At 42.1% G+C, this 26093-nt stretch overlaps 1 protein-coding gene across 1 annotated transcript in view; it reads left to right on the top strand.

Moving 5' to 3' along the window:
* Positions 1-26093, top strand: part of ACACA (acetyl-CoA carboxylase alpha) — a 248727-nt gene that overhangs the window by 20581 nt on the left and 202053 nt on the right. Inside the window, exons 3-5 of the mRNA XM_075013812.1 lie at positions 2722-2814; positions 18853-18899; positions 22592-22844. Coding sequence (XP_074869913.1) covers positions 2722-2814; positions 18853-18899; positions 22592-22844 — 393 coding nt within the window. The remainder of the gene's footprint in view (positions 1-2721; positions 2815-18852; positions 18900-22591; positions 22845-26093) is intronic.

Here is a 26093-nt window from a genome sequence, read left to right as displayed (position 1 = left end):
AAATAGATAAAATATCTCTTCTTTCCCCAAAAAGTCATTTAAAAGGAGATTTAGTGTGCCCTGAAGATCAGCTGAGTTGTGTTATTTTGGACCAAGGATCCAACAAGTGCAGTCCACAAGAAAAGGGGCCTTTATCGAATGCCCTGGCAGCAGCCCCCTCTTTTTTATAATGTTAGGATTATATTATGAGTTCTGCAAAAATCTCGGATGTAACTGTCACATGGGAAAAGAGGTTATTCTTGTGGTTTTTTTAAGGTCAATACAAAGGCCTTAAACTCTCTCCAGAAATCCATTCAGCCAGTGCAGAATACAAACCATTAATGCAATATGCTCAAAGTAGGATAAACACATGGGCTGGAAAGGCACCTGGGGGTTATAAAGGACCATCCGCTAAATATGAGTCAGTGTAACACTTTTGACAAAAAGCGAACATCCTTCTCTTATGTATTAGCAGCATTGTCATAAGCAAGACACAAAAAGTAATTTTGCTCTGCTGTATGTTGGTTGAGCCTCAAATGGAGTACTGTGTCCAGTTCTGGGCATCACAGTTTGCCAAAGGTGTAGACACATTGGAGAAACTCCAGAGGAGGGTTACAATTAAAGTGCTAGACAACATCACCTATGAGGCAAGATGGAAAAAACTGGGTTTGTTTAGTCTGGAAAAAAGAAGGTTGAGGGTACATAAGTTTTCAAGTACATAAAAGGTTGTTACAAGGAAGGAGAAAAATTGTTCTTAACTGCTCAGGATAGGGCAAGAAGCAGTGAGTTTAAATTGCAGCAAGGGATGGTTATGTTGGACATGAGGAAAGATGTCCGGTCAGAGTGGTTAAGCACTGGAGTAAATTGCCTAGTGAGCTGATAGAATCTCCACCATTGGAGAGTTTTAAAAGCAGGTTAGGCAAGCCCTTGACACAATTTTTGTCTAGATAATACTTAATCCTGCCATGAGCACAGGGGACTGGCCTAGGAGGTCCCTTTCAGTCCTATGATTCTATACTAACTTCAGTTACTGGATGGTTTTGTGGAGGAACCCTAGCTGAAGAGCAGTGTAATAATCTGCAGTCTGAAGATGACACAGCTATGAATTGCAATGATACAGCCTACATCAGAAGGAAAAAAAAATCACTTTCTTATCCATTTGTAAATGGAAAATAGTGTCTTAATTTTCTGTGCCTTTGATCTTGTATACATTCTCATGCCCTTCCAGCAACATTATATATGCTATTATGTGCCAACAGTACCCTGACACTATGTACATTGGACAGACTGGGCAAAATCTTTGCCAAAGAATAGATGGACACAGAGCAGACATCAAGAAACTCAATACACATAAGCCGGTCAGTGAACATTTCAGTGGAGTGGGCCATTCTGTTAAAGACCTGATAATTAGTGTCCTGGAACACAGAGAATTTAACAAGGCTTAGAGCGAGAGACTTGTGAGTTAGAGTACATATTCAAATTTGACACATTAACACATGGTATAAACAGAGACATCAACTACCTCACGCATTACAAGGACTTCTTCCCTTCCTTTGATGCTGGTAATTCTCTCAGACAGGACAAATAACATTCACCCCCCACCCCACCTCCTTCCTTCAATCCTATTTGATTTGTCAATTTTTATTGCAATATTTTTTTGGTCCTCTGTACTTATAAATGTCAATTTGTATTGGAAATGAAATTGATCTGATGAAGTCGGTCTGTCCTACAGAAGCTGGTCACTGGATAAATTATTTTGTTAAAGTGCTACATTTCTGCAGATCAATTTTTAGAAACTGGAGTCTTCTACTTCTGACACAAGATGGCGCTGAAATAATCTTTTCTGCTAAGGTTTCTCCCTTTTCAAAGACCAAATGTCCAACGACTGTTTTGATCATAGAATGGAGAATAGTATATTTTCTCTTTAGACCAAGGTTCCTCCACAGATCTTATAGTGCTTTTAAGAGGGTACCATCACCATAAGAGTTGTAAAGTGGTGTAGGGAAGCATGTTTCCAAAATCTGTGATGTACATGGGGAAAGAACAATTTTTAAAAAGCTTGGGCCAGATACTTACTTGCTCTAGTTTCATTTATAGGTGTATTTCCTTGGCTTGCCATTTTAATGGGATGTTTTCAAGATTAAAAAAAAAATCTTATTAAAAGTTCCAAATCACTCCATGTATTACTAATAAACCTTGGATAGTATGTTTAAAATGTATTTTGATAAGCTGATTTCCATACTACTATTCTGGGACTCTACTTTTTCATGTCCACAATGGCCAGTGATGCTACAGTACAGTGAGATAGATACTTCTTAAGCCCTGTGTGGGCCAACTATTAACGTACTACACTACTGGTCACTTTCACTTTATGATTGGTACTGCTGTTTGCATCACAACACACTGAAAAAATATGAAGTAAACATAATAGTTCTGTTTTGAAAAGATGATTAGTGTCTTTTTAAATAAAAATATTGAAAACATTTAAAAAGAACATTTGATGGTCTTAAAATGACAAATTTTCTGTAAAAGAGCATTATTTGATCATATTACTGTACAGAATATTTCTCTAAATAAAAGGATAAACTCTGTTGTAGGTTTTATTTCAGAGGTATACACAAATTTGTAAACCTATTAAAACTTCAAGTTAATAAAAATGACAACTCTTTAAAGTAGAAGACTATCAAATTATTCTAATTTTTACTTACCTTTCCAGAACTGAATTTTTTTGTTCTGTTCCAGAACTGATGGCATCAATAAAACTTTACCCCTCTGGTGCTCCCTTGCCGCTGAAGTTGTCATCATCTGCTGTGGGAGATACTTGGTTCAGTACAGGTAATAAAATTTTCAGTTTACTTTTCAAAATATTTTTACTTGTACTTTTAAGGCTATACATTTTTTAAAGAAAAACATATTGATTGCTTTTTCTGTGTACATAATTAGTGTGCATATGTTAAAGCAGAATAGTTCTGTGGTGGTGATACTTAACATGAATACTTACATGATAAACCAAGAAGCAAAGTAATATGGGGGGAAGGATAGCTTAGTGGTTAGACTGTTGGCTTAGTGAAACCCACATTTGCAAGTTCAATCCTGGAAGGGGCGTTTTAAGGTTCTGGTGCAGGTTAGATTTAAAAAAAAAAAAGAAATCTGTGAGTGATGGTGATAGGTTCTGCTTGTATGTGGGCAGGCATCTGGATTTGATGACCTGTGAAGCTCTATGAGATGTGTAAGTCAATTGCACCCCCAATTATGGTTAAGGAATTCATATTTAAAAATGCTCACAAATGAAACCCCCCCATCACAAAGTCAGTGAATTACAGAGATGCTTGTATCTGAACTTTGCCTCATGTCTGTGCCTCATAATAGTATAGAGGACTATCTAACATTTTCTAGCTTCATTATAAAATGCGTTGTGATTGTCCAGATTGTGGATCTTTAATAGGTTCATAACTGTCAGCTTTTTCTTACCTGTCCAACTGAATACAGATTGAAATGGAGAGCCCAGTCCTGTTCTCAGCACAGTCAGTAGCAAAACTCATCATTCTTATGGGTACAGAATTGGGATCACAGAGGCTAGTAACAATTGTTAAGATGTTTCTTCCAGCTCAGTGGCTTATTCGTATCAATTACTACATGTCTCCCAAATTGTATCTACATTTCACAGTATTCTGCTGGCACCTCCCTCTGCCAGTGGAAGCTTGCTACTGACTACAGTGGAAGCAGGGGCAGATATATAAGACATTTAACATGGGTTTTTATTTTACAAATGTATTTTAAGTTAAACAGGATTTTAGGTGAGTCACTTGACCTTTCGAGTGGAGAGAGTGACTGGGAGTAAAGTTTAGTGGTTAGAACAGGGGTGGGAACCATGACCCCTGGGATCAAACCCAGCACCAGGAGAAGAGTGGTGTCCAGTGGTTAGAGTGGAGGGAGGCTGGGAGCCAGGACTCTTGCATTTTATGCCTCCCCCTGGGAGGGAGGTGGAAGTTTCGCCTAGTGCTTAGAATTGGAGAAAAGCTGATTGGTGCAGTGGAGCGTGTGGATCAGACAGAGACTTCTCTTACAGGAGAATCTATTGATAGAGATTCTTTAGGTTTTAGTCAGGAGAGGATGGAAGAGGGTTATGTACGGGCCAGATCAGATGAGAAAATCACATGAAAAAGAATCTAACACATCAGAAAAGGGCAGACAAATAGACAGTGACAAGTTTTTAAAGTGCTTATAGACAAATCCTAGAAATCTAAAAAAGATGGGTGACCTAGAGTGCTCCAAAAGGTAACTATAGCGGGACTGCTTGGAAATAGTGACCATAATATAACAACATTTGACATTCCTGTGGTGGGAAGAACATCTCAACAGTCTAACATTGTGGCATTTAATTTCAAAAAAGAGAACTATACAAAAATGAGGACGTTAATTAAACAGAAGTTAAAAGGTGCAGTGACTAAAGTAAAATCCTTGCAAGCTGTATGGAAACTTTTCAAAGATACCATAATAGAGATGCAACTTAAATATATCTTGGTGGTCACCTGATAAGTAGCGTGTCTTCATGTCACCCTCCTATTTGTGAATCCATTGATGGCTGATCAGCCCAATTGTGTAGCCGCAGATCTTATCACAGAAAAGACAGGTATTAGTAGCTGTTGGAGGGGCATGGGCAGTTTCTGATGGTCTTTTCGTCTTCTCTGCCTCTCCTCGTCTGCAATGCAGCAGGACCTCTTAGATCGCACCACCCCCTCACAGATTACCACTCTTCACTGGGGACGGTCTTGTGCAATGTTCTCCCAACTGTTGACACTGATGCTGCATTTTTTCATGTCTGCCTTCAGTATGTCCTTATATCGCTTCTCTTGCATCGCAGTGCTCCTCTGTCTTCCCTCCAGTTCGGAAAACAGAATCTGTTTCAGGAGGCATTGATCAGACATCCAAACCATGTGACTGGTCCAAAGAAGTTGTTAATGAATTATGATAATAGCTTCAATGTTGGTCATGTTTCACTCTTCCAGGACACTACTGTTCATGCACCTATCCTCCCAAGAGATATTTAGGATTCTCCTGAGGCGGAATTGATTATATTGTTCAAGTGCCTTCAAATGGCGCTTCTATGTTGTCCAGGTTTCACATGAATATAGTAGCGTTGGAAAAGCCACTGCATGGAATGTAAGGAGCTTTGTCTTGAGACAGATGTCCCAGTTCTGAAAGGCCGTTTGTCTCAGGCGGGTGAAAGCAGAGCTTGCACGGCTTAGACGGTGCTGGATTTCCATATCAGTGTTGGCTTTAGTGGAAAGATGACTTCCAAGTTATGGGAAGTGTCCCACATATACCCCAAATTAAAAAACACAGTAAAAGACCCAAAAAAGAGTCACCATGGCTTAATAACCATGTAAAAGGAGGAGTGAAAGATAAAGACATTTTTTAAAGTGGAAGCCAAATCCTAGTGAGGAAAATAGAAGAGCATAAACACTGCCAAATTAAGTATAAAAACACAATAAGAAAAGCCAAAAAGGATTTTGAAGAACAGCTAGCCAAAAACTCTAAAAGCATTAAAAATTTTTTTAAGTACATTAGAAGCAGGAAGCCAGATAAACAACCAGTGGGGCCCCTGGATGATCAAGATAGAAAAGGAGCACTCCAAAATGATAGACATGGTGGAGAAAGAATGAGAAGTCCTGTGGCATCTTATAGACTAATAAATATATTGGACCATAAGGTTTCGTGGGTAAAGACCCACTTCCACAGATGCAACTGTGGAGAAACTCAGTGAATTCTTTGCATCAGTCTTCCCAGCTGAGGATGCTAGGTCGATTCTCAAACCTGAGCTGTCCTTTGTAGGTGTCAGATCTGAGGAATTGTCCAAGACTGAGGTGTCATTAGAGGAGGTTTTGGAACTACTTGATAAACTTAACAGTAAGAAGTCACTGGGACCAGATGGCATTCACCCAAGTGTTCTGAAAGAAGTCAAATGTGAAAATACAGAACTAACTGTGGTTTGTTACCTATCCTTTAAATCAGTTTCTGTACCCAATGACTGAAAGATAGCTAATGTAATGCCAATATTTAAAAAGGGGTCTAGAGGCGATCCTGGTAATTACAAACTAATTAAGTCTAACATCAGTACTGGGCAAATTAGTTGAAACAATAGTAAAGAATAAAATTGTCAGACACATAGAAGAACAAAATTTGTTAAGCAAAAGTCAAGATGATTGCTGTAAAGGGAAATCATGTCTTACTAATCTATTAGACTATTGTTACACTGACCCAAACTGCTGGCTGCAGTACGCAACCAGGAGGTCTCAAAAATGCAAATAGATGCTTTATTTGCATATTTGCTCGCCTGCAGGAAAAAAAAGCAGTGTAAACGTGGCTTGCTGGTGAAACCTCCCCTTTGTCAGCAGCCTCTTATATATGGAAAAAGCTGTAATGGTAGCCAAATGTGGACAAGGGGGATCCAGTAGATCTAGTACACTTACATTTCCAGAAAGCCTTGCAAGGTTCTTCATCAAAGGCTCTTACGTAAATTAAGTTGTCATGGGGTAAGAGGGAGGATCCTTTTGTGGTTGACAAACTGGTTGAAAGACAGGATACAAAGGGTTGAAATAAATGGTAAATTTTCAGAGTGAAGAGGGGTAACCAGTGGTGTTCCCCAAAGGTCAGTCCTAGGACTAATTCTGTTCAACTTATTTCATACATAATCTGGAGAAAGGAGTAAACTATCAGGTGGCAAAATTTGCAGACAATACTAAACTGCTCAAGATAGTTAAGACCAAAGCAGACTGAAGAATTTCAAAAAGGTCTCACAAAACAAAGTGATTGGGCAACAAAATAGCAAATGAAATTTAATGTGGATAAATGTAAAGTAATGCACATTGGAAAAAATAACCCCAACTATACATACAATATGATGGAGGCTAATTTAGCTATGGCTAATCAGGAAAGAGATGTTGGACTCATCATGGATAGTTCTCTGAAAAAATCCAGATACTGTGCTGCGGCAGCCTAAAAGCAAACAGGATGTTAGGAATCATTAAAAAAGGGATAGCGGATGAGATGGAGAATATCTTATAACCCTTATGTAAAACCCACATCTTGAATACTGCATAGAGATACAGGCCTCATCTCAAAAAAGATATATTGGCAGTAGAAAAGGGCAACTAAAATGTTGAGGGGTTTGGAATGGGTCCCCTTGGGATGAGGGTGGGAGTCTAGCCTAGTGCTTAGAGCAGAGGGCTGAGAGCCAGGAGTCCCAGGCTCTATCGCCCACGCCAGAGTGGGGTGGGAGTCTAATGGAGCGAGGCTGTATCCGTCCCCTCCCCTGGGCTCCGACTAGTGCAGTGTTCTGCCACTGGTGTGTTATAAAGGGGCACTTAGAATGCCTCAGAGCTATGTGCTGGAAGTGCCATCTGCTGCTCTGTGCATGCACCCCACCGCTTGGTGGGAGAAGCACATGGGGTCAGTGGCGGCTCTGGTGGGTCACAGGTATTGAGTTAAAGGTGGGGGTGAGGAGGAGAGTGGGTGTGCTGTGAAATTATGAGTACTAAAGTGTGCCACAAGGTGATAAAGGTTGCTGAGCACTGTTCTAGATCCCTCATTTTTCACCATCTATAAAATGGAGTATTAAAAGTGGTATGAGATCCATGGATAAAAAGCCTTAGGCAAACGTTACAATAATCATCGTCCTCTTGCTTCTAGGCCACTGAGTCTGAGGCTTGGCCAAGGCTAACATCATTGCTGTTTGTCAGTAATGCTTTTCCAGCTTATGTTTTACTGTGAAATCATCATTCCATTATTTTCTAGTTGCTACAAGGTCTAAATATGTGCGGTAATCACCTTTCCTGCTTCCCTGAAATACTGGTAAGGGGTTGAATAGATAACTTGGGCAGGGCAGACAAAATGCAGGTTTTAGAATGACCAAAGGACTCAGGAAGGATTTACCAACCACCACTTGTAATCTATTTTGTTGTTTTTTTTTCTTTAATTTGAATACCACATACGGATGTGGTCGCCTCATCTCAAAAAAAGATATCTTGGCATTGGAAAAGGTTCAGAAAAGGGCAACAAAAACTAGTAGGAATTTGGAATGGGTGCCACATGAGGAGAGATTAAAAAGACTCTGACATTTTGGTTTACAAAAGAGGAGACAAAGGGGGAATATGATAGAGAGCTATAAAATCATGACAGGCATGGAAAAAGTGAATAAGAAAAAGTTATTGTTCCCTTAACATAAGAACTAGGGGCCACTGAGTGGAATTAATAGATAGATAGATTTAAACCAAACAGAGGGAAAGTGTGTTTCCTCATGCAGCACAATGCACCTCTGGAATTCCTTGCCCCCAAGGATGGTGTGAACACCAGAACTTTTAACAGCGTTCAAAAATAACTAGATAAATTCATGGAGAATAGGTCCATCAATAAATATTAGTCGGGATGGGGTAGTAATGGTGTCCCTCACCTCCATTTTTAGAGGCTAAAAATGGGTGACATGAACGGTATCATTCATGATTACCCTGTTCTGTTCACTCTGTCTGGTGCATTGGGCATTAGCCGCTGTCAGAAGACATGATACTGGGCTGGATGGACCTTTGGTCTGACCCAATATGGTTGTTCTTAATTTAGGCAAATTAGGAAATAAACATGGTCTGTTCAGCAATTCTTATAACTTTTCTATCTACTATCTCGAAGAAACCCCTGGAGCCACTGGAAATGACTAAAGCAACCTGATTCATTCAAGTTTTATGTATCATTAAAAATAGTTTGGAACACAATCATATGGGGTGCTGAGCACACAACTATTACTACAGTGTTGGTTGGTAATTTCAGAGTGCTCAGTATCTTAGAGAATTAAGCTGTTATCATAAGCTTCACACTAATATTTCTCTGTCCCCTGCTCCCTCTGAAAACAAAAATGTTCAGATGAAAAAGGCTTTAAAAGTACAATAAAAATCCACATCAAGTCCTGCATGGTTTCCCAAATTCAGATGTACTCTCTATAAAGGCAAGTACATTGTGACCACTCCCTAACAATAAGTATTATTAACAAAGTTACAGAGACTCAAACAGGAATTTCCAGACATATCCTAGATGGTTGGCATTTGTATGCACAATTTTGTTGTAATAGCTAAGGCACATCAAATCCATCCACAGCTCCTGCATTAGGTTCTCATAGAATACCATGTCAGATTCAAAGTGTCAAACATTAGTTTCAAGGCTTGCACCAAACTGGCCTAATAATTCCAGGATGTGAGCTGTGGTTGACAATTCTTCTCTTCCACCGAACAGTCCACAGCCAGTTCAAATCTTGTATGCATGGAAGACAGCTTTCTCATGGCTAGCTCAAGACACACAATGATCTCCCACAGGGACAAATGATTGTCACAAACATCACCCCTTTTGTTCCAAGTGCTGTTCTTCAGCCTTGTGAGTGTAATATAAATACGGTGTACGTATGTATTTATTTAAAATCCCACCGTTTCCCTCTGTTTGGATGAGAGAGAGCACTAAGCATGTGTGCCTGGTATTCAGAATGTCAGTTGCTACACCACTGGAAGGTACTTAGGTGTCATATTTATGAAGGCTGTACAGGAACCCCAATCCTGAAACTGCACCTGCACAGGTGAAATTTTGCACAAACATTGGAGTGCTGTTCAAATAATTGGGGCACTATGAAGGTACAGGTGTCTCCTTGCACAAGTGCTGTTAGAGGACGAGGCCATTCATGTCTAGCTCAAACAGATTTAAGACTTACATTCTCAATGTTTCTAAAGTGTATTGCATTTATAACACACACACACACACACACACACACACACACACACACACAGAGACAGAATTTAGAAAGGGAATAATTTTCTAAACAACTGTTTTTAAAAAGTGAGTCACTCAGGGTCAAGGAACAAATTGGTGAGTAGGCAAAGATTAAAAGGAAAATAAGTATTTTTTAAAAATTGTGCTTCATTACATCAACCATAGTCTGGTCTGAATATTTTCTGTTTGATTTCCCAGCCTATATGTAAGTCCATGGGAAGACTCGTATAAAGTTGCTCTTGACTAGAAGTTTTCAGGTTTGTGGTCACCGCTCCAACTACTTATATTTCATTTACTGTAATTTGAATGCTCTGAGTCTGATTTTTTTAAAAGTGTTGACATCTGTAACTCCTTTTGAAGTCAGTGGAAGCTGTGGTTTCTCATCTCTATATAAATATTTTCAGGGTTGTTTTAATTAGTCCAGGTTTGGGCTGATGTCTGCTCACTGCTCTTTAGCCACTATTGCTTAACTTCAGAGGTATTCCAAATTCCTGTCACAGACTTGCAGCTGTGGAAAATGACCCATACTCATCCCTCTCAAACATCGTTCAGATTGAGTAGTTTTACAAAGTTCTATGGTTCTTCACTTTTATTGTTGTTTCTTACTTATAGCAGCAATATCAATTTACTAAATGGAAACTGACACATTTTAAGTATTAACCCTATGTCATTTAAAGCTTTCATGCTATTGGACTCTTAGCTCAATTTTTTTAATGCATGTTGTCTCCATTTCCGAGGGTTCAGCTTTAGAAAATGTCTACCCGAGGCTGGTTAAAACATTGGTTGTAAAAAATGTAACCTAGAAATGTATCGCTTTTTTCCTGTTTATAAATGAGCCATGAATATGGGATGTTTTGTTTTTTTTTTTATGAAGTCTTGCTTTTTTTCCCTTTTGACTTGAATATTTTGGCTGATTTGTTTGAAGAGTGGTTGCTTTTAGTAACTAGGTATTCAAGACATAAGATTGGGTCACATATTACTGTGTTTCTGCCTCTGGTTGACCTTAGTCTTATAAAGATTTAGGAATGGGGTGCCTTTTCCTGTCCATACATAATCCACAAATGTTTAGGCAGATTACAATCTATTGTGCATTTAATAAAATAATTTTATCAAAATTGCTTTGTGAGTCATTCTGGTTGCAAGTGCCAACAAGTGCTCACAATACTCTTTGTGGTACTTGTGGCCTACATTCTTGCAAATAGTCTTGTGCAGGCAAATGTTTGTGAAATAAAAAGTTTGTGAAACAAAAGGGTCTGATAAATGGCAGATTTTATTCATAGCAGAATTTTTGCTGTCCTGTTAAATAAATGATTGCTAATGACATAAGGAACACCTTCTCCCAGATGTCCCAAATGTCCTTGTTACATTTCAAAGATGGTACAGTAGGGCTAAGGGACAAATCCTTTGAGGGATCAGTGTATATGGCATTGCCTGCATGAGAGTGCTTAATATTGGGAACTGGTCTTTTACAGAGAAACCCAATGCAAGGGGGACAAACGGACAATAAATAAGTGGGCCCAAACTCCCCATTTGTGGATAAGACTGTCCTAGCTGTGGACAAATGTTTACCTTCCCCACGCAGTTGCTCCCTGGGCTGTCAGGGTTGTACCCAGCCTGAATTTTACAGGACCATCCTTAATTTATGTCTCCTTTCCTGCTGTCAGTGCCTATGTTTTTCAGCTGCTGTCCCCCACAGGAGAACCCAGGGCGCGACGGCCCTGCTCTGGGATTCAGCGCCCCCCCGCTGGCACGTTGCAGAGGCCGCGGGCTGGGCGCGACGCCGCGGGCTGTGGTCCCGGTCCGGCAGCCAGGGGGTTAACCGCGGAGAGCGGGCTGTGTCACCAGAGGACACGGAGCCGGAGCTGCAGAGCAGCCAGTGACGGAGTGGCCAGGGCCGCTCAGACCATAGCCATCGCCTCATTGGCCACGCCCCCATCTCTTGTCGATTGGTCACACCCACCGGTGAATGAGAGCCGACAGCCAATGGATACAGAGCAATCCTCATTGTGGGGGGGAGATTGAGGAGGGTCAGAGGTGAATGACCTGAGGAAACCTTTCCCGTCGCTCCACCTGAGTGGGCGAGGGAGCTGTCAGAGCGGTGGGAGGCGGAGTCGCAGCGAGGGGGGGTGGAGCCGATGTACCAGTGAATGGGCGCGTGTGTCAGCCATCTCGGCGGCAGCATCACCAGCCAGCGCCAGGCCGGGGTATCACCCGGCTCAGCTGCCGGCCTGAGGTGAGCCCGCTTGGGGGGCTCGCGCTGCAGCCTGCTCGGCCGGTGGGCTCAGGGCCGCTCGGCTGGGCCTCTCTCCAGTCCCGCGGGAAATGAGGGTGCTCCACGTTGCTGACCCGTGATGTGGTAGGGCTTAGTTCCGAACTGTGGGAGGCAGTGGGGGCTCCCTAGTAGTGACGTGGGAGGGGGGGAGGCTCAGGCCCGGCCGGCGGGGCTCCCCACTGGTGCCCCGGGAAGTGTAGGAGGGTGCTTAGGCCTGGGGCGGGGGCTTCCAACCGGTGCCCTGAGAAATGGGGGGGGCCTAGCCCCAACCTGCTGGTGCTCCAGGAAGTGTGGGAGCTTGGCCTGAAATTGGTGGGGCTTCCCACTGGTGCTCCAAGGAGTATCTCAGCCCCAAATTGTTAGAGCTTCCCATTGGTGCTCTGGAAAGTGGGGGGAGGGCACAGTCCCATCCCAGTGATACCCTGGGAAGTGGGGGGCTCAGCCCCAGTGCCCTGAGAAGGGGAGAGTAGCTGGTGCTCCAGGAAAGGGGGGCGCTCCCCAGTGATGTAAGAAAGGGGCCTGATGGGATTCCGCAGAGCCCTGGGAAGCAGTGGGGGGAGGGGCTGTTACTGATGGGGCTTTCTGGTGCCCAGGGAAGGACGGGAGACTGCTGGAGTGGTGGTGGTGGGGGGGGTCCCCTGGTGTTTTAAGAAATGGGAGGGCCCCTGGGCTGGAAGGGGTCCTGATACTCTAGGTGATGGGGGCGGGGGACGGAGGAGAGGGAAGGTTCCCATGGGGTGGTAGGGAATCACAAATGCTCTAGGAAATGGAGGGAGTCTTTCCTTCCCACAGTGTGACAGTGCTGGGGAATGTACTGATGTATTCACCACAAAGAGGATTGGAGGTAAGGGAGAAGGTGCAATATTATTCTCAGTTTTGATGCTGAAGTTTTGTAGTGGGGGTAGTTTAAATTTGATCACTTTGAGGCAGTGCAGATTTTTTGGTGGGATAGGTGAAGGGGTTGCTAGGGATTGTTGGAGAGAAGAGGAGTGATTTGAGTGGTCTCTCCAGCCTTGCTACTGGTGGGTAAGTGTGATTTGGGTAGTATAATGTTCTCACCAGCTTTGTTGCTAGGGCTGGGAAACATCAGCTGTGGATTGGTTGTAAGGGTGAGGTAGAAATAGTGTGGTTTATCAGCGTTCCTGTAATACTCTTACCAGGCATCATGGGTTGCCAACTTCACTGAGTCAGTTCTTTCATGCCCACAGGGTGTGGGGGACTAGTGATTTGAGATGCTGTGTGTTCCCTTTGCTTGATCTTCTGTCCATGTGGCATGCTCTGTACATGTGCAAACGGCCACTATGATAAAGGGAAGTCCGTGGTGGTGGTGAGTGTGAATGGAGAGAGCACAGGCAGAGGGCTTCTTACAGCTCAGATTTCAGTCTGAAGTAAGGGGGATGGGCAGAAGGCTGGTGCTTGTAAATATTCCAGGCCTGTTACATGTGGGCTGAATTGAGACCATGTAATTCCCAAGAAGTTCAAGCGGGACTGAGAAAATTGTAGTTTAGGAGCTGCAGATTATTTTTCAAATTGATTGTGTATGTTAAGACATTGCTTATATAGTAACTCTTATTAAAATCCAGCCACATAGATAGATTCTTTCATTGTGTGTATGCTTTTATAGTCTTAATCCCTGTGATGCTGCTTGTGTGCTCATTGGTTATTGTTACCTATTACTGCCATTGTTCATATTTTTCTACCTCTTTTTTTGAAAGCGGTAAGAATCAAAATCCTTTTTAATCTACAGTAAAGAAATTTTGAGGAATCTTAAAGGAACATCTGGAGGTGGAGGGAAAAGGCTGAGCAAGTAATGGAAACTCTGGCATGTAGACAGAAACTGTCTTGAGGTCCTGGCATATAAGTGGGGTTCCTAAATCCCTACTGCCATGCAAATCATTCATCATAATTCCAAATGCCTCATGGGGCTCATGCGTGGAAATTTTAGATGCTGCAAAATGGCTGTTTGCTCTCTGGCCCCCTTTTCCTGACCTCATTATTCAGTCAAGAGCACATGCTCTCTGCAGCCACACTGGCATGTATTAATTAGGTACAGAGAGAAAACTGATTGACTCCTTTGGTTCAGATCCAGGTTACTCCATTGACTGCCTCCTCCCTATCTCAGTGCTTTTGGATCTTTTGACAGCATTTTACAACAAGAGCCATGTAACAGCATTTCTCAGAAGAATTTGGGAAGGTGCTTTGTAATGCTGTTAAAATTCACGGGTCTATATTCTGTCCTCAGTGCAATGCCATTACTTAAATAGGATGGATTTACCAATTTAGCTTAAATATTTTGCTTTCCCTAATCTGAATAGACTTCATGTTCTTCTGGGAGGAAATGACTAGTTGCCCACTTCAAAAGGATCATTCTTTGAAGTCCTATAACGAGGGAGATAACAGAGAGAACATTACAGCCTGTACTTAAATCTTCAAAGTTTGCTCCCTGTGTCTGCCTCCCAATTCTACCTGTTCACTCCTCTGGCAGGTAATCTTTTACTAGTGTTAGTTCATGAAGATCTGGAAGAGTGAGCTCTGGGTTCTGCTCTAGTTTGAGCATCAATATTGTTGCAAAGTCCTTGTTTCCTAAAAAGCACAGCTTAGCTTGTAGATTCCTTGTTGAGTCTGTATCTTCACTACAGGGAAGATCGAGCCTGCCACGGTCAAACGTCCGGAGTTTGACTTACCGTGCCTTGTGGGATGCGCTAAATTGAATTTACAGGGTGCTCCTGTCAACCGTGGCACTCCTGCACACTGTTAGGAGTAAGGGAAGTGACCTCCCTTGGTGGAGACATATGGAAGCCTGAATTAAGGTATGTCAAATCTAGCTGTGTAATTAACGTAGCTGGAATTGAGTACCTTTAATTTTACCTTCCCCCGTAGCAGAGACCTGCCCTGAGTTTGCAGTGCTGAGCAATTGCAAAAACAAGTTTTCTGTCTTTTGGTTAATTCAGTCTGTACAGGTGAATAAAAAGGAGAATATGACTCAGATCCCACAAAAACTTATGCCCAGGTAACTTTATTCATGTGATTGGTTCTAATGTGAATAAAATTCATGCACATGCTTAAGTGTTTGTAGCACACAATCTAAATCTTGACCTTGCTGTGCAGTTTTTAATCACCTCAGTCTCCACAAAGTTTGCCTTGTGAGTTGTGCTGTAAATTACACACTTTTCTAACAACCTCTGAAACCTGTTGGAATCAAGGGATTTAGGATGAGCAGGGGAGTATTGTTATGAAGGAGATAAGACCAGTCTTTTGTTCAGACCCAGTTAAAAGGAGATTTTGTGTATTTCAAATTTGGACAACCAAATTTTCAAGAAAAAGAAACACCATGTCAGGTTTTCTTGGGATTTTAGAATCCTGTCCTCACTGTATTAAAGCCTACTGGCTTCTTGCGAATCTCTTCAGGAAACGGCTGCAGTTCATTTGAGCACCAAGCATAGCTGAGATCCATTTTATTTTTTAAAAATAAGAAAGTTTCAATATGTTTAGGACAAGTAGGGAGTAGATAGCTAATTTATTGAATTACCAGGTAGAGATCTAAACAAAGAACTATTGTGGCTTTTGCTGTACACAACATGGCCTGGTAAAGAGGATAGAGTTCCACTCAGTGCACTTACAAAAAAGCACTTGTTCCACTGACAAGTAATTATTTTGAGTAGATTTGCACTGAGGGGAAAGACGATCAGGTTTTTTGAGTGTGGATGAGACGTTTCATGAGTTGCTGTTGAGCAAGCCCCTAATCCTCTCTGTCTCCTCATCTCCAGCAAAGAGCGATTTTACTGAATGGTAGTATTCCGAGGCTTAGTTAATGCTTATCAAGTTCTTTTTCTTCTGAGTTTAAAGAGATTGTGTTTGACACATTAGTGTCTCTCTCCATATAGTTACCTTTTTCATAATCCAGACCAGTGGTTCTCAACCTCTTCTAGTGGGGACCCCCAACCACCCCACCCCTGAGAACCATTCACAGACCCCCATCAAAGCCAATTCTAGCAATTCTGTTTCTGATTTTTTTCCCTGGCGCCTTGCAATACCCTCATGAACCCAGAGGTCTGCAGACTCCATATTGGAATCTCTGACCTAGACTATTCTCCCCAGCTACAGGAACTGTACCAGTACTGGATGGATACAGCTGACATTTTCCATGCGTAATTTGATGCCAAGTAGACTTTTTTTTTTTTCTGGCAAATTTGATGCAAATTAAACAAGGCATTCTTGAGAGCTGAGCCTTAAAAATGAGCTGTCCCCTCCCTCCTTGGAGTCTCTTCTAGTGCGAGTTTTGGCCTTGATTTGTTGACTGCGATAAATAACATTTGGTGCTTTTGGCCAATTTAGGAGAGTTTGGGCTAATAATTTAGGTGCTAATTCTAATTGCAGGAGCAGACCCTTTCAAGTATGCCACGACCCACTGAAGAGAACAGAACTCAGTTTCCAGGGCTTTTCGTAAACAGTTTAATCTCTGCCTTAGGCAGATTTCATCGGCAACAACCATCATGTACTCAGCACCTGTTGCTGTCTGATACCTCTCTCACTGTTTCCTTCCATCTTTCCCTGTCCAGTGTGGAGTAGCTTTGTTTCTGTAGACTAGTCCTGCACCTATCTACTGTATCATCTACCCATTCTCTCTGGGGTCTGCCTGTCCTATTCAAACTGTCCATTATGCCAAATACCAGGGTCTTAATTGTTTAGGTTTTATTATTGCACTCTGGTCCCTAAGTAAATAAATTAATTAAACCCAAAAAAAACCAAACCAACCAAACAAATCACATTGGTTCAGCTTTCATAATCCCAGGACTACATAGTTAAACATAGTGTTTATAATCACAATGTGATTTTTTTAATTTTATTTATTTAATTTTTTGTGGTCTGGGCATGGCCCTATTGAAACCGGGAGTTGTGTTATTTGGATCATACTACACCTATGTTGACAACACATCATGCACAATCACAGTAAGGTTGGATAAGCGGGTCAGATGTGTTTGTAATTTATCAGTGACCAATACAAAGAAAAAATGTGATATTTTAGAATACGATGTTTTGCCTACCCTACAATTATGACTGTGTTAAAGATGTTCCAGGTGTAACATTGTGTCCTAGTCATCTTATAAGGTGAGTGGGTTTTGCCTGTATAGCCCAGAACCGATTCTTGTCAGGGGAATTCTGTCATGTTCTTAATTTTTTTTTAATGTGGCTGTAAGTGCAAACCAGACAAGGCTTTTTTGATTGCTTGGGTGGCCTTATCTCTGACTTGCATGTTATTGCCCCAAACTCGTCTGATCCATGCATTTTCATATTTCCCATTTTTTTTTTTTTTATATACTGCACCTATCACTTTTTGAGTTTCCTGGTTCAGTAACTGTTTCTTTTTTGTTTTAAAATATAGCAGTCTTCTTAGATTTTGTATTCTCAGTTTTAACTGAAACTTACTGGCATTTTTAAAATGTATGGGAAAGTGCAAAGTGTTTTGAGTTGCAAGAAAATCTATCTGGAGTTAGTAAAACGTGGCTCTTATATGAGAAGACATCTGGCTCACCAGTCAGAACAATGTGTCTGCTAGAATAACTTTAACTCATGTCTGGCACTAGCTGTGGATGGATGGGCTTATTTTTCCTGAACTACACTAGCTTTTTGGTGTCTTAAATTGCAATTGAAAATGGGTTTGGTGGGTCTCATAGTTCTTGTTTGTCCCCTTCATTTTCCATGATTGAGCATAGTAGCAGCACAATAGGCTGCTTGTGCTCAGAAGAATCTGAGGACCAGCATAGGAGGAAAAGCCACTGGTCAGGGCTGACAAGCTTTGGATCAACTGTGTACTAAACTCAGGGACAGACTAGGAGTTGCTGCTGTAGAACAGGATCAAGGTGCAGTGGAGCGGTTGTGTGTAACCGAAGGCATTTCCACAGGACAGGCTTGGGATATACTGGCATAGCTGTGTGGCAGAAGCTCTCCAGATGCTTGCCTGTACCATGTGTTCTGTGCTTTTAGTCCCTTTCTTTCACAACACTAAACTCAGTTGTTATTGAACACTGTGGTATGTTGGGAGCATGTTGCCTTTCCCCCCACCCCTCTATCTCTCAGTAATTTAAAAAAAAATTCAGATTGAATGAATGGGCCTTTAGATATTGTGTGTTACCAGATTGCTCACAAAAAAACCAAACAAGAATTGCATTGCTAGAGACTGGTCTAGTCCAGGGGTCAGCAATCTTTTTTTCATATTCCGTTAAAAAACTCAATAATTCAAGAGCCACAATGCATGTGAATAGGAGACAGTCCTTAATAAATAATGTCAAACCACACTTCTTGTAACCCCTATTTTAAAAACAGTGTGCACACACAATGCACTGCACATATTAAAGGGGCAGTTATCCAACGTTTCGAGATCGTACATTGTTTTCTATTTAGATATGAGTTGTTTATTGTTAGATTTTTCGACGTTCACCAAAATATTGAAAAATAATCAGGAAGGGTTTTTTTTAACTTTGCAATTACAGTGTTTGGAGTCACAAAGAAGTCCTTAAAGAGCCACATGTGGCTCCAGAGCTGTGGGTTGCAGAGCCCAGGCAGTCAATACAACAAGGGATTGTGATTTGGGAGTTTTGAATTCCATTCTTAGCACATGGTATGACCTTGGACAAGTCACTGACCGTCCCTGTGCCTCTCCTCCACTCTGCTACATTATATCTGTCTCACGGGATGCTGAGGGGGTTAACAGAAATTTGGAGACCCTCTGATTACAGGAGCTATCTATCAAAAGTATTAATGTGTATTTATTGATGTTTCTTTTTTTCTTTTTCCAGTTCTTTTTGGAGGTGGATAACAACTCAAATTGCAGCAATTACAAGAGGTGTGTTAGTATTTTAATATGTGGCTCTATGTTGACTTCATATTATTGAGTCAAAATATGAAATTGTTAGTGATTCTCCTTCAGTGATTGAAGCTTTTTATAACTCATGACTGCTTGGTGTGGCACTGGGTGTCCCAGTCTAGCGGTAGCGAGACCAGCTATAAATTCATGAGTCTGCTATAGCTGTAGCTAAAAAACAGGTGACTGTTAGCTTGTGCAGTAGTGACCTCATGTGGAAAGGTCCAAAGGTCCAAATGTCCCAAGTTTGATCCTGGGCACCACAAGTAGATGCTCATCTGGGATATCAACTGGGAAGTCCCTGAAGTGTGGGGAGCACTTCCTCAGCTCTCTCTCTGGTATCTCTCATGTTGAGTAAGTTTTCCCCTTGGATGCCGATATGTAGGCACTGTGTAGTGTAGGAAAGGCATCATAGAATCATGGGAAGTATGTAACACATGCCTGATTGGATGCAGCATTCCATCTCCACCTAGGGTTTGATGAGACTGCTACAGCCTTCGAGATGTCTTTTAGTTCATGCAGTAGTGACTCAGTCCCAGCTGATGTCAGCTGGGGTCTGTCAGCACTGCACTTACACATAAGGTAAACCAACATTTGATATGCAAGTGCCAGTCTGGTTGTCTGAGGCTGTATAGCTGAGGAGCCAGGGTGCAGAATTGTATAGCATGATCCGTGGTAATTGTCCTCTGTGTCACAGAGTGTAAGGCCGGAAAGGACCATAGATTATATGGTTTGTCTTCCTGACTATTGGACCATCACATTTTGCCTCAGAATGCCCTTATGAATCCTAATGACTTCAATCAGACTAAAGCACTTCTATCTTCAGACAGAAGTGCTCTGTGCCACAGGCATAGAACAGGAGAGACCAAGATACCAACAGTGCCCAAGGCTCTTGGAGCAGTGGTGAATTGATGACAAGACATATACCCAGGCTATCCACACTGTAATGTAGTAGTGTGGGCTCCTGGTGAGTGATCATAACAAGATGCAGTTGTGCGTGGTCTATCCTGTAGCTTCTTGGGATGGACCTTTATGAGTCCAGCTTCAATCTGCTCCACTTTATTCTTGATGAAATCCTGGCAAGTGTCCAGCATAGCCCCCAGCTGGGTAATTGCACTGTGTTAGGAATTGGCTAAGGTTACCAACTCTGTTTTGGGTTTAGCTTTTTTTGGTTACTGTAGCTAGATTCAACAGTGGTGTGTTTTGTTTTTTCCTCAAGGCCTCTCATATGTGCACTTTCTTAAAGGTATGCCACCTTTGTCTCAGGCCCAATCCTTCATGGCATTTGTACACTTGCAGCTTCTGTTACTTCAATTAAAGTTCAAGGAACTCCGCATATTATAGGTTCAGGCCCATTGCCTACACCTTGCTGTTTTTGTGCTCTGTCACAGACATGCTAATCTTCTGCCCTTAGAGGAGCATATGTTCTTCTCTTTCAAGATTTTACATAAATGGGATAAAACTTTGCACGTATTTGGTGCCTTTCTTTTGAAGAAAGGATTCTTGCCAGGATTTCATGCTATCGATGAAACCTTTCTTGTCCAGCGCACTCTCGTCTGGCAACATCCATGGTCTGGCATGATTGTAGTTAGCCAGATGTCGTCTTATTGTGGGGTGAGGCCAAGTTTGCCATGGCCCTGTAAAGTATATTTACATCCACCAATCCTGGCTGTCACTGGTCTGTGATGTTATTGTGCTCTAATTTACCCTTAAATGTCGTCTAAGCCGTGGAATTGTTGGTTATGCTACTAGACTATAATGACCTCCCGTGGTTCGGCAAATTCTCTTGTTCAGCAGCAGTCAGGTCCCATGGCTGCTGGACTAGAGAGATTCAGCCTGGACCAAGTCTTGTACCATCCTGTGTGGTAGGGGCAGTTGGGTGAGGTGAGAAAGACGGGCGAAATTCAGGGCTGAGTGGGCCATGGAGGCTGAACTCTCTCCCCTTGAGGTGATCCCTCCTGGGTAAGTTTAAGGCCCCTTGGCAGGGGAATGAGTAAGGAAAGCTTGAATTGTTCTTTTACATGCTATACCTGTGTTGTGAATGGAAGACTTACAAGGAACTCATAACACAGTTTTTCTTCGAAAATGTTTTGAATGGATCTTGAAGTCTTAGATCTCAAGTATTCTGCCATAAGTCTATTCCAAGCTTGAGAAATACCAGCTTTTTGATACTACATTGATCAAAATCTTCGGTGAGTGAGAGTCCCAACTTGCAGAATAAGCTTTCTTACTCTTATAAAGTTTTGTTGAGTCTTTCATAGCCATACTTACCATTTTAATATTGTCCAGTTTCCTCATATGAGCCCTTCACATCTAAATCATGCCAGACAGATAAATATTTGCTCTTGCTCCTGTTTTATTGATTGATGTAGATTGTTTTTGTAGGGAAAAATGGGGAAGTATTTGCAATTTTTTTGCACCTGTATGTTATAGTTAATATATTGCAAACCCCAACTATTTAATACTAATCGTGCATCAGATTTTCACAGCAGAGGTGACCTCTTTAAAGGGATGCTGAGCTGTTAAGTAACTGTAATTCTTCTCTGAGTGATTGCTCAGGTCCATTCCACATTAGATCTCTGTGCTCGCCACATGCACCAGTGCTGGAAGTTTTTTCCCTCAATACCATCCATAGAGGAGCAGCTCTGTCAACCTCTGGAATTGTGCCTTCATGGTGCAGTATAATGGGCATTGCTTGCACCCCACATCTTCAGTTCCTTTTTACTGGAAACTCCAACTGTGGGGCAGGGAGGCACGTTGTGGAATGGACATGAGCAACCCATCTCAAAGAACACCAGTTACGGAACAGGTAACCGTCATCGTCTTCATCACACCACAGTTTGCTAGCGTGTCCCATTTCCTTGCTGTATGGTGTGTTTTAGACCAGTGCTTAGCAACCTTTATCACCTCGTGGCACACTTCAGCACTTGTTATGTTTTCATGGTGCACCCAACAGATATACCAGACCCTCTCCCCTCCTCCAGAACCAGGCCCTCCAGCTCCCCACTGTAACCCAATCCTCCATCCCACCCCCAGAACCAGAGACTGCCTGCCTGCCTGCCCTGGCTCTAACTCACCAGAGCTGCTGTCATTGCCCCAGAGCTTTCATTGCCACTATGTGCTTGTTCCACTGAACAGGGAGGCGCGTGTGCGGAGTGGCTGCAGCTCTGAGACGCACTGCTCCACGATACGGCACACCGCTTGAGGAGCATTGTTTTAGACTGTAAACTTTCTGCAGTAGGGAATGCCAACTATTATGTGTTTGTGCTGCATCTAGTGCAGTGGGCCTCAACCTTATTGGCTTTAAGATGCTACCAAAATACACACATTAAATAATAACAAATGTTTCCATACTTGGTTTTCTAGCCATTATTTTTATAACAAAAGTAGTGCCTGTTTAAGGATTGTTTGTCCTTCCTGTAGCTTTATCTAAGCCAGCAACTTTCACAACAGCTTAGAATGGCCAGTTGCACTGACACTTGTACAAACAGGAGAGTCCCAGAAATAACATAAATAATTAGTTGGGATCCTGGCCTCTTACTCAATGTCAGATATGGTATTTCAACAGTGTGTGTCTGGCCACAAATAAACCCTGCTCTTGCATGTTCTTGAAGGCTTTTTTGGCTCCCCTAGGAGCTAACGCTAACTTCAGTTCTTGCTTTTATCTTTTTCAGTGCTAAGAGCCCACTTCAAAGCCAGTATGGAGGAGTCCTCCTCTACCCCAAAGCCCCTGGAGGGGAGTTTGCACTCTCATTTCATCGTTGGCTCTGTGTCTGAAGATAACTCAGAGGATGAAACTAGCTCCTTGGTGAAACTTGATCTGCTTGAGGAGAAAGAGAGGTCTCTGTCTCCCGTGTCTGTCTGTTCCGATTCCCTTTCAGACCCAGGGCTGTCTAACGTTCAAGATGGCCTGGCTAGTCATATCAGGTATGGAAAAACCCTGTTAGTCAAATTCATTGTGTATCTATGCCTTTTCTTGTGTCATATGAGTGGTGTGGGGAGTTCTAGGATGCTTTTCTCATCTGTGCTGCCCTGCTCACCTTTCAGGATGCAGCCATTGAACTGAGAATGGCAGCAAGCTCTTTCTGAGAGGGACTCTTTCTTGTTATGTGCTTGTATGGCAACAATGCTCTTGGGCATAGGTCCTGTTTGGATTGTCTAGACACAAGTGAAGTACCCATCCTGGGAAGAAGAGTGATCCAGCGGCTGGGGCCTGGACTCTGAGGTTCTTAGCTTAGCTCTGCTACTGATTTGCTATGTGATCATGAGCCAAAATACTCGATGGAGTCTGCTCACTTTGGGTTTCCAAATGAAAAACAGACAGGACCTGATTTTTCTAGAAATGTTGAAGATCTTCTGGTTCTGCCAAGTTTGGTTGGAGTTGTGAGTGAGTGGTGAAAATCAGGGCTTAGTGGTCATCAAGTTGGGTACCCAAAATTAATAGGCTTACATTTTAAGAAGAACCTCTAGAAAATGGCAGTGGTAATACAGACTAGACATAGATGTAGCCAGACTTTACTAATAACAGAGAGAAAGCTGTGCTAATCTATATACTATCAAAACCAAAAAGCTGACTTTATTGAGGTTGTGTAAAGCCCTTCTGAGACTGTTTTTAGGTAAGGGATAGTGAAGTCACAGGCCAGTTCTAAAATGTAGATGTAAATCTGTAGGAAATTACCTTTCCAATGACCTTTCTCCTTAATAGTCTGTCATCAGAAAAGGTTTTCAGTAGAACAGAAACCCTGGCCCTAAGGGTGATTGATTTTTTTTCCTCCTCTTAGATGTGATAAGTTGGTCTCTGAGTGCTCTCCCATCAACTCCGGTACTCCACCAGGATAAGAAGAGTAGCTGGAGTTGATGGGAGAGCAGGCTTGCATACTGACCTTATCATGTGGAAGACGCCACTGGAAATGCATCAACTTCAGCTATGTTATTTCTGTAAAAGTTTTGTAGGTTTCTCAAGGTCCCTTCCAGTATTACATTTCCATGATTCTATGATACTTTTCGTCAATTTCCCCATCTACAAAACAGTGATGCTTTTAATTTCCTCAAGTGAGAGGCAAAGAAAACTACTCCTATTAGTTTTCCTCACTCTGAAATGTTAGCCTCAGGCTGAAACTTTGTGTGTATTTTTTTTTTTTTTGGATTGGCAAATCTTTCAGTATTATTGCACATCAAATGACCTCTGAAGAGAGTATCAAAGCAAGCAAATTATGAAAGAGGAGCTCAAGGTTGTGTACCTATTGCATTAAGGATCTTGGTTGCCAGTTAATGGCAAAGGAGTGACAGGGAGGAGTGAACAGGACTTTGATTTTTGTTTCTTTCCATGACTTCTCACTTCATTAATGGGTAAGCAACTTCAGTTTTCTCTGGACTAGCAGGAAGAAAAGTTTTAGGCTTAGTCTACATTTATTCCCCTATCAATGTAATTAACAAATAAAACAGTTAAACCATCCCTGACAGGTGTTTGTTCAATTTGTTTTTTATAAGCTTCCAGTGATGGGAACCCCACAACCTGTTGAATGTCTATTCCACATCTTAACTACTCCTAGGGCTTGTCTACACTGTCACCCTCCTTTGAAGGAAGGGTGGTAATTAGGGTGTTGGGAGTTTACTAATGAGGTGCTGCGCTGCATACGCAGCACTTCATTAAGCAAATTCCCCCCTCCGTGACAACTTCAAAGTACTGGCTTGCGTCTAGCCACGGTGCACCTGCCGATACTTCCAAATTGCCCCGGCACTTCGAAGTACCGGCGGGTAAGCCACGTCTCGACGCGAGCCAGTACTTTCAAGTTTTTGGCTTGTTCCTGACAAAGCCATGCTAACTATTTCTTATAACCCTATTATTCTCTGGATCCTTACAAATAGATTGCTTAATAATTTGGTCCCGTATCTTTCTAGGTATTCAAGTTGAACAAATTTCCCAGAGATGTACAGAAAATCAGTGGCAGCACTAAGAAGCGGAACCTAGATGTCCTGACTTCCAGTTTTCTTTTTGTAACTGTTAAATAACTTTACAACCCATTTTAAAGAGACAAAGATTAATTAGTAGAGGGAGTTGGTTTGCAGTCATAGCTTGTGGCTTTTGGCCACTTCACGAGATGCCAGTATTTTATGAATACCTGGGGTCCTAGTTCTAATGCTCTGCAGGTGGAGGAAACTGGCTTCAATCCCAGTCTAGGTTATTGGGAGAAACTTAGCTTATGTGACTCAGCGGTCTCATTTCTGCAGAGAAATCTCATTCAGGGGCCCCATTCAATAGAGATGTCCCTGGCTGAAACATGGAACCAAGTGCATCAAAAGGGAGTACTATCCTGGTTTGGGGCAATAGTGACTGCAAAGGGGGACACGAATTTGGAGTGGGCTTAAAAATTAGGGGAAGCAATTCTTGATGGACACTGTAGGTATACAGAGGACTTTGGAAGAAGAAGGAATCAAATGTGGCTGTCTACCCAACTTGTATTGCGAGACCTCTGAGCCACACAGATAGCATTCTGATTAATTAGGTATGTCTTGCACAATATAGTAGAGGTATATAAAATAAAAAAACTTATAGAAAAACATTCACCCTTTCTTAGAGCACAAAAACCAGGGGTCAGCCAATTAAATAGCTTGCAGTTTTAATATAAACAAGCAGAAATACTTTTCCATGCAATGCACAATTAACCTGTGGAACTCAGAGCTGTAGGATGTTGTGACAGCTAGAAGTACAACTGGGTTAAAAAACAATCTGGATATGTTCATGGAGGATAAATTCATCAATGGCTATTAGCCAAGAAGGTCACCCCATAGTTGGGACAACCCCGAACTTCTGACTGCAGACACCAGGAGGGGAAGATGGTTGGATCTTCCCAGTATAGCCTGGAATGTTCTCTTTGAAGCTTTGGTATTGGCCACTGTTGGAGATAGGTACTAGGCTAGATGGACTATTGACAGTTCTTATTTTTTAATTCACACCTTGTTGCTGGGCTAACAACGTGGAGTATGTGATCTTTGAAATTAAACAGTGGCTGTGATGTCTAACATGAGAAACAGCACTGTTTCAGAGAGGAAGGCAGTAAGGGATTTTGTCTGGGGATCTGGGCTTTTTGAACTTCAGTAACTCAGAGTCAGACTGAATAAACAAACATTTAATCCTCCTCCCCTTCATTTTCTCCTCTAGTTCAAATACTGTCT

The sequence above is a fragment of the Carettochelys insculpta genome, chromosome 19, assembly GCF_033958435.1.
Source record: "Carettochelys insculpta isolate YL-2023 chromosome 19, ASM3395843v1, whole genome shotgun sequence".
Lineage (NCBI taxonomy): Eukaryota > Metazoa > Chordata > Testudines > Carettochelyidae > Carettochelys > Carettochelys insculpta.
This window is presented reverse-complemented; position numbering and strand designations above follow the sequence as displayed.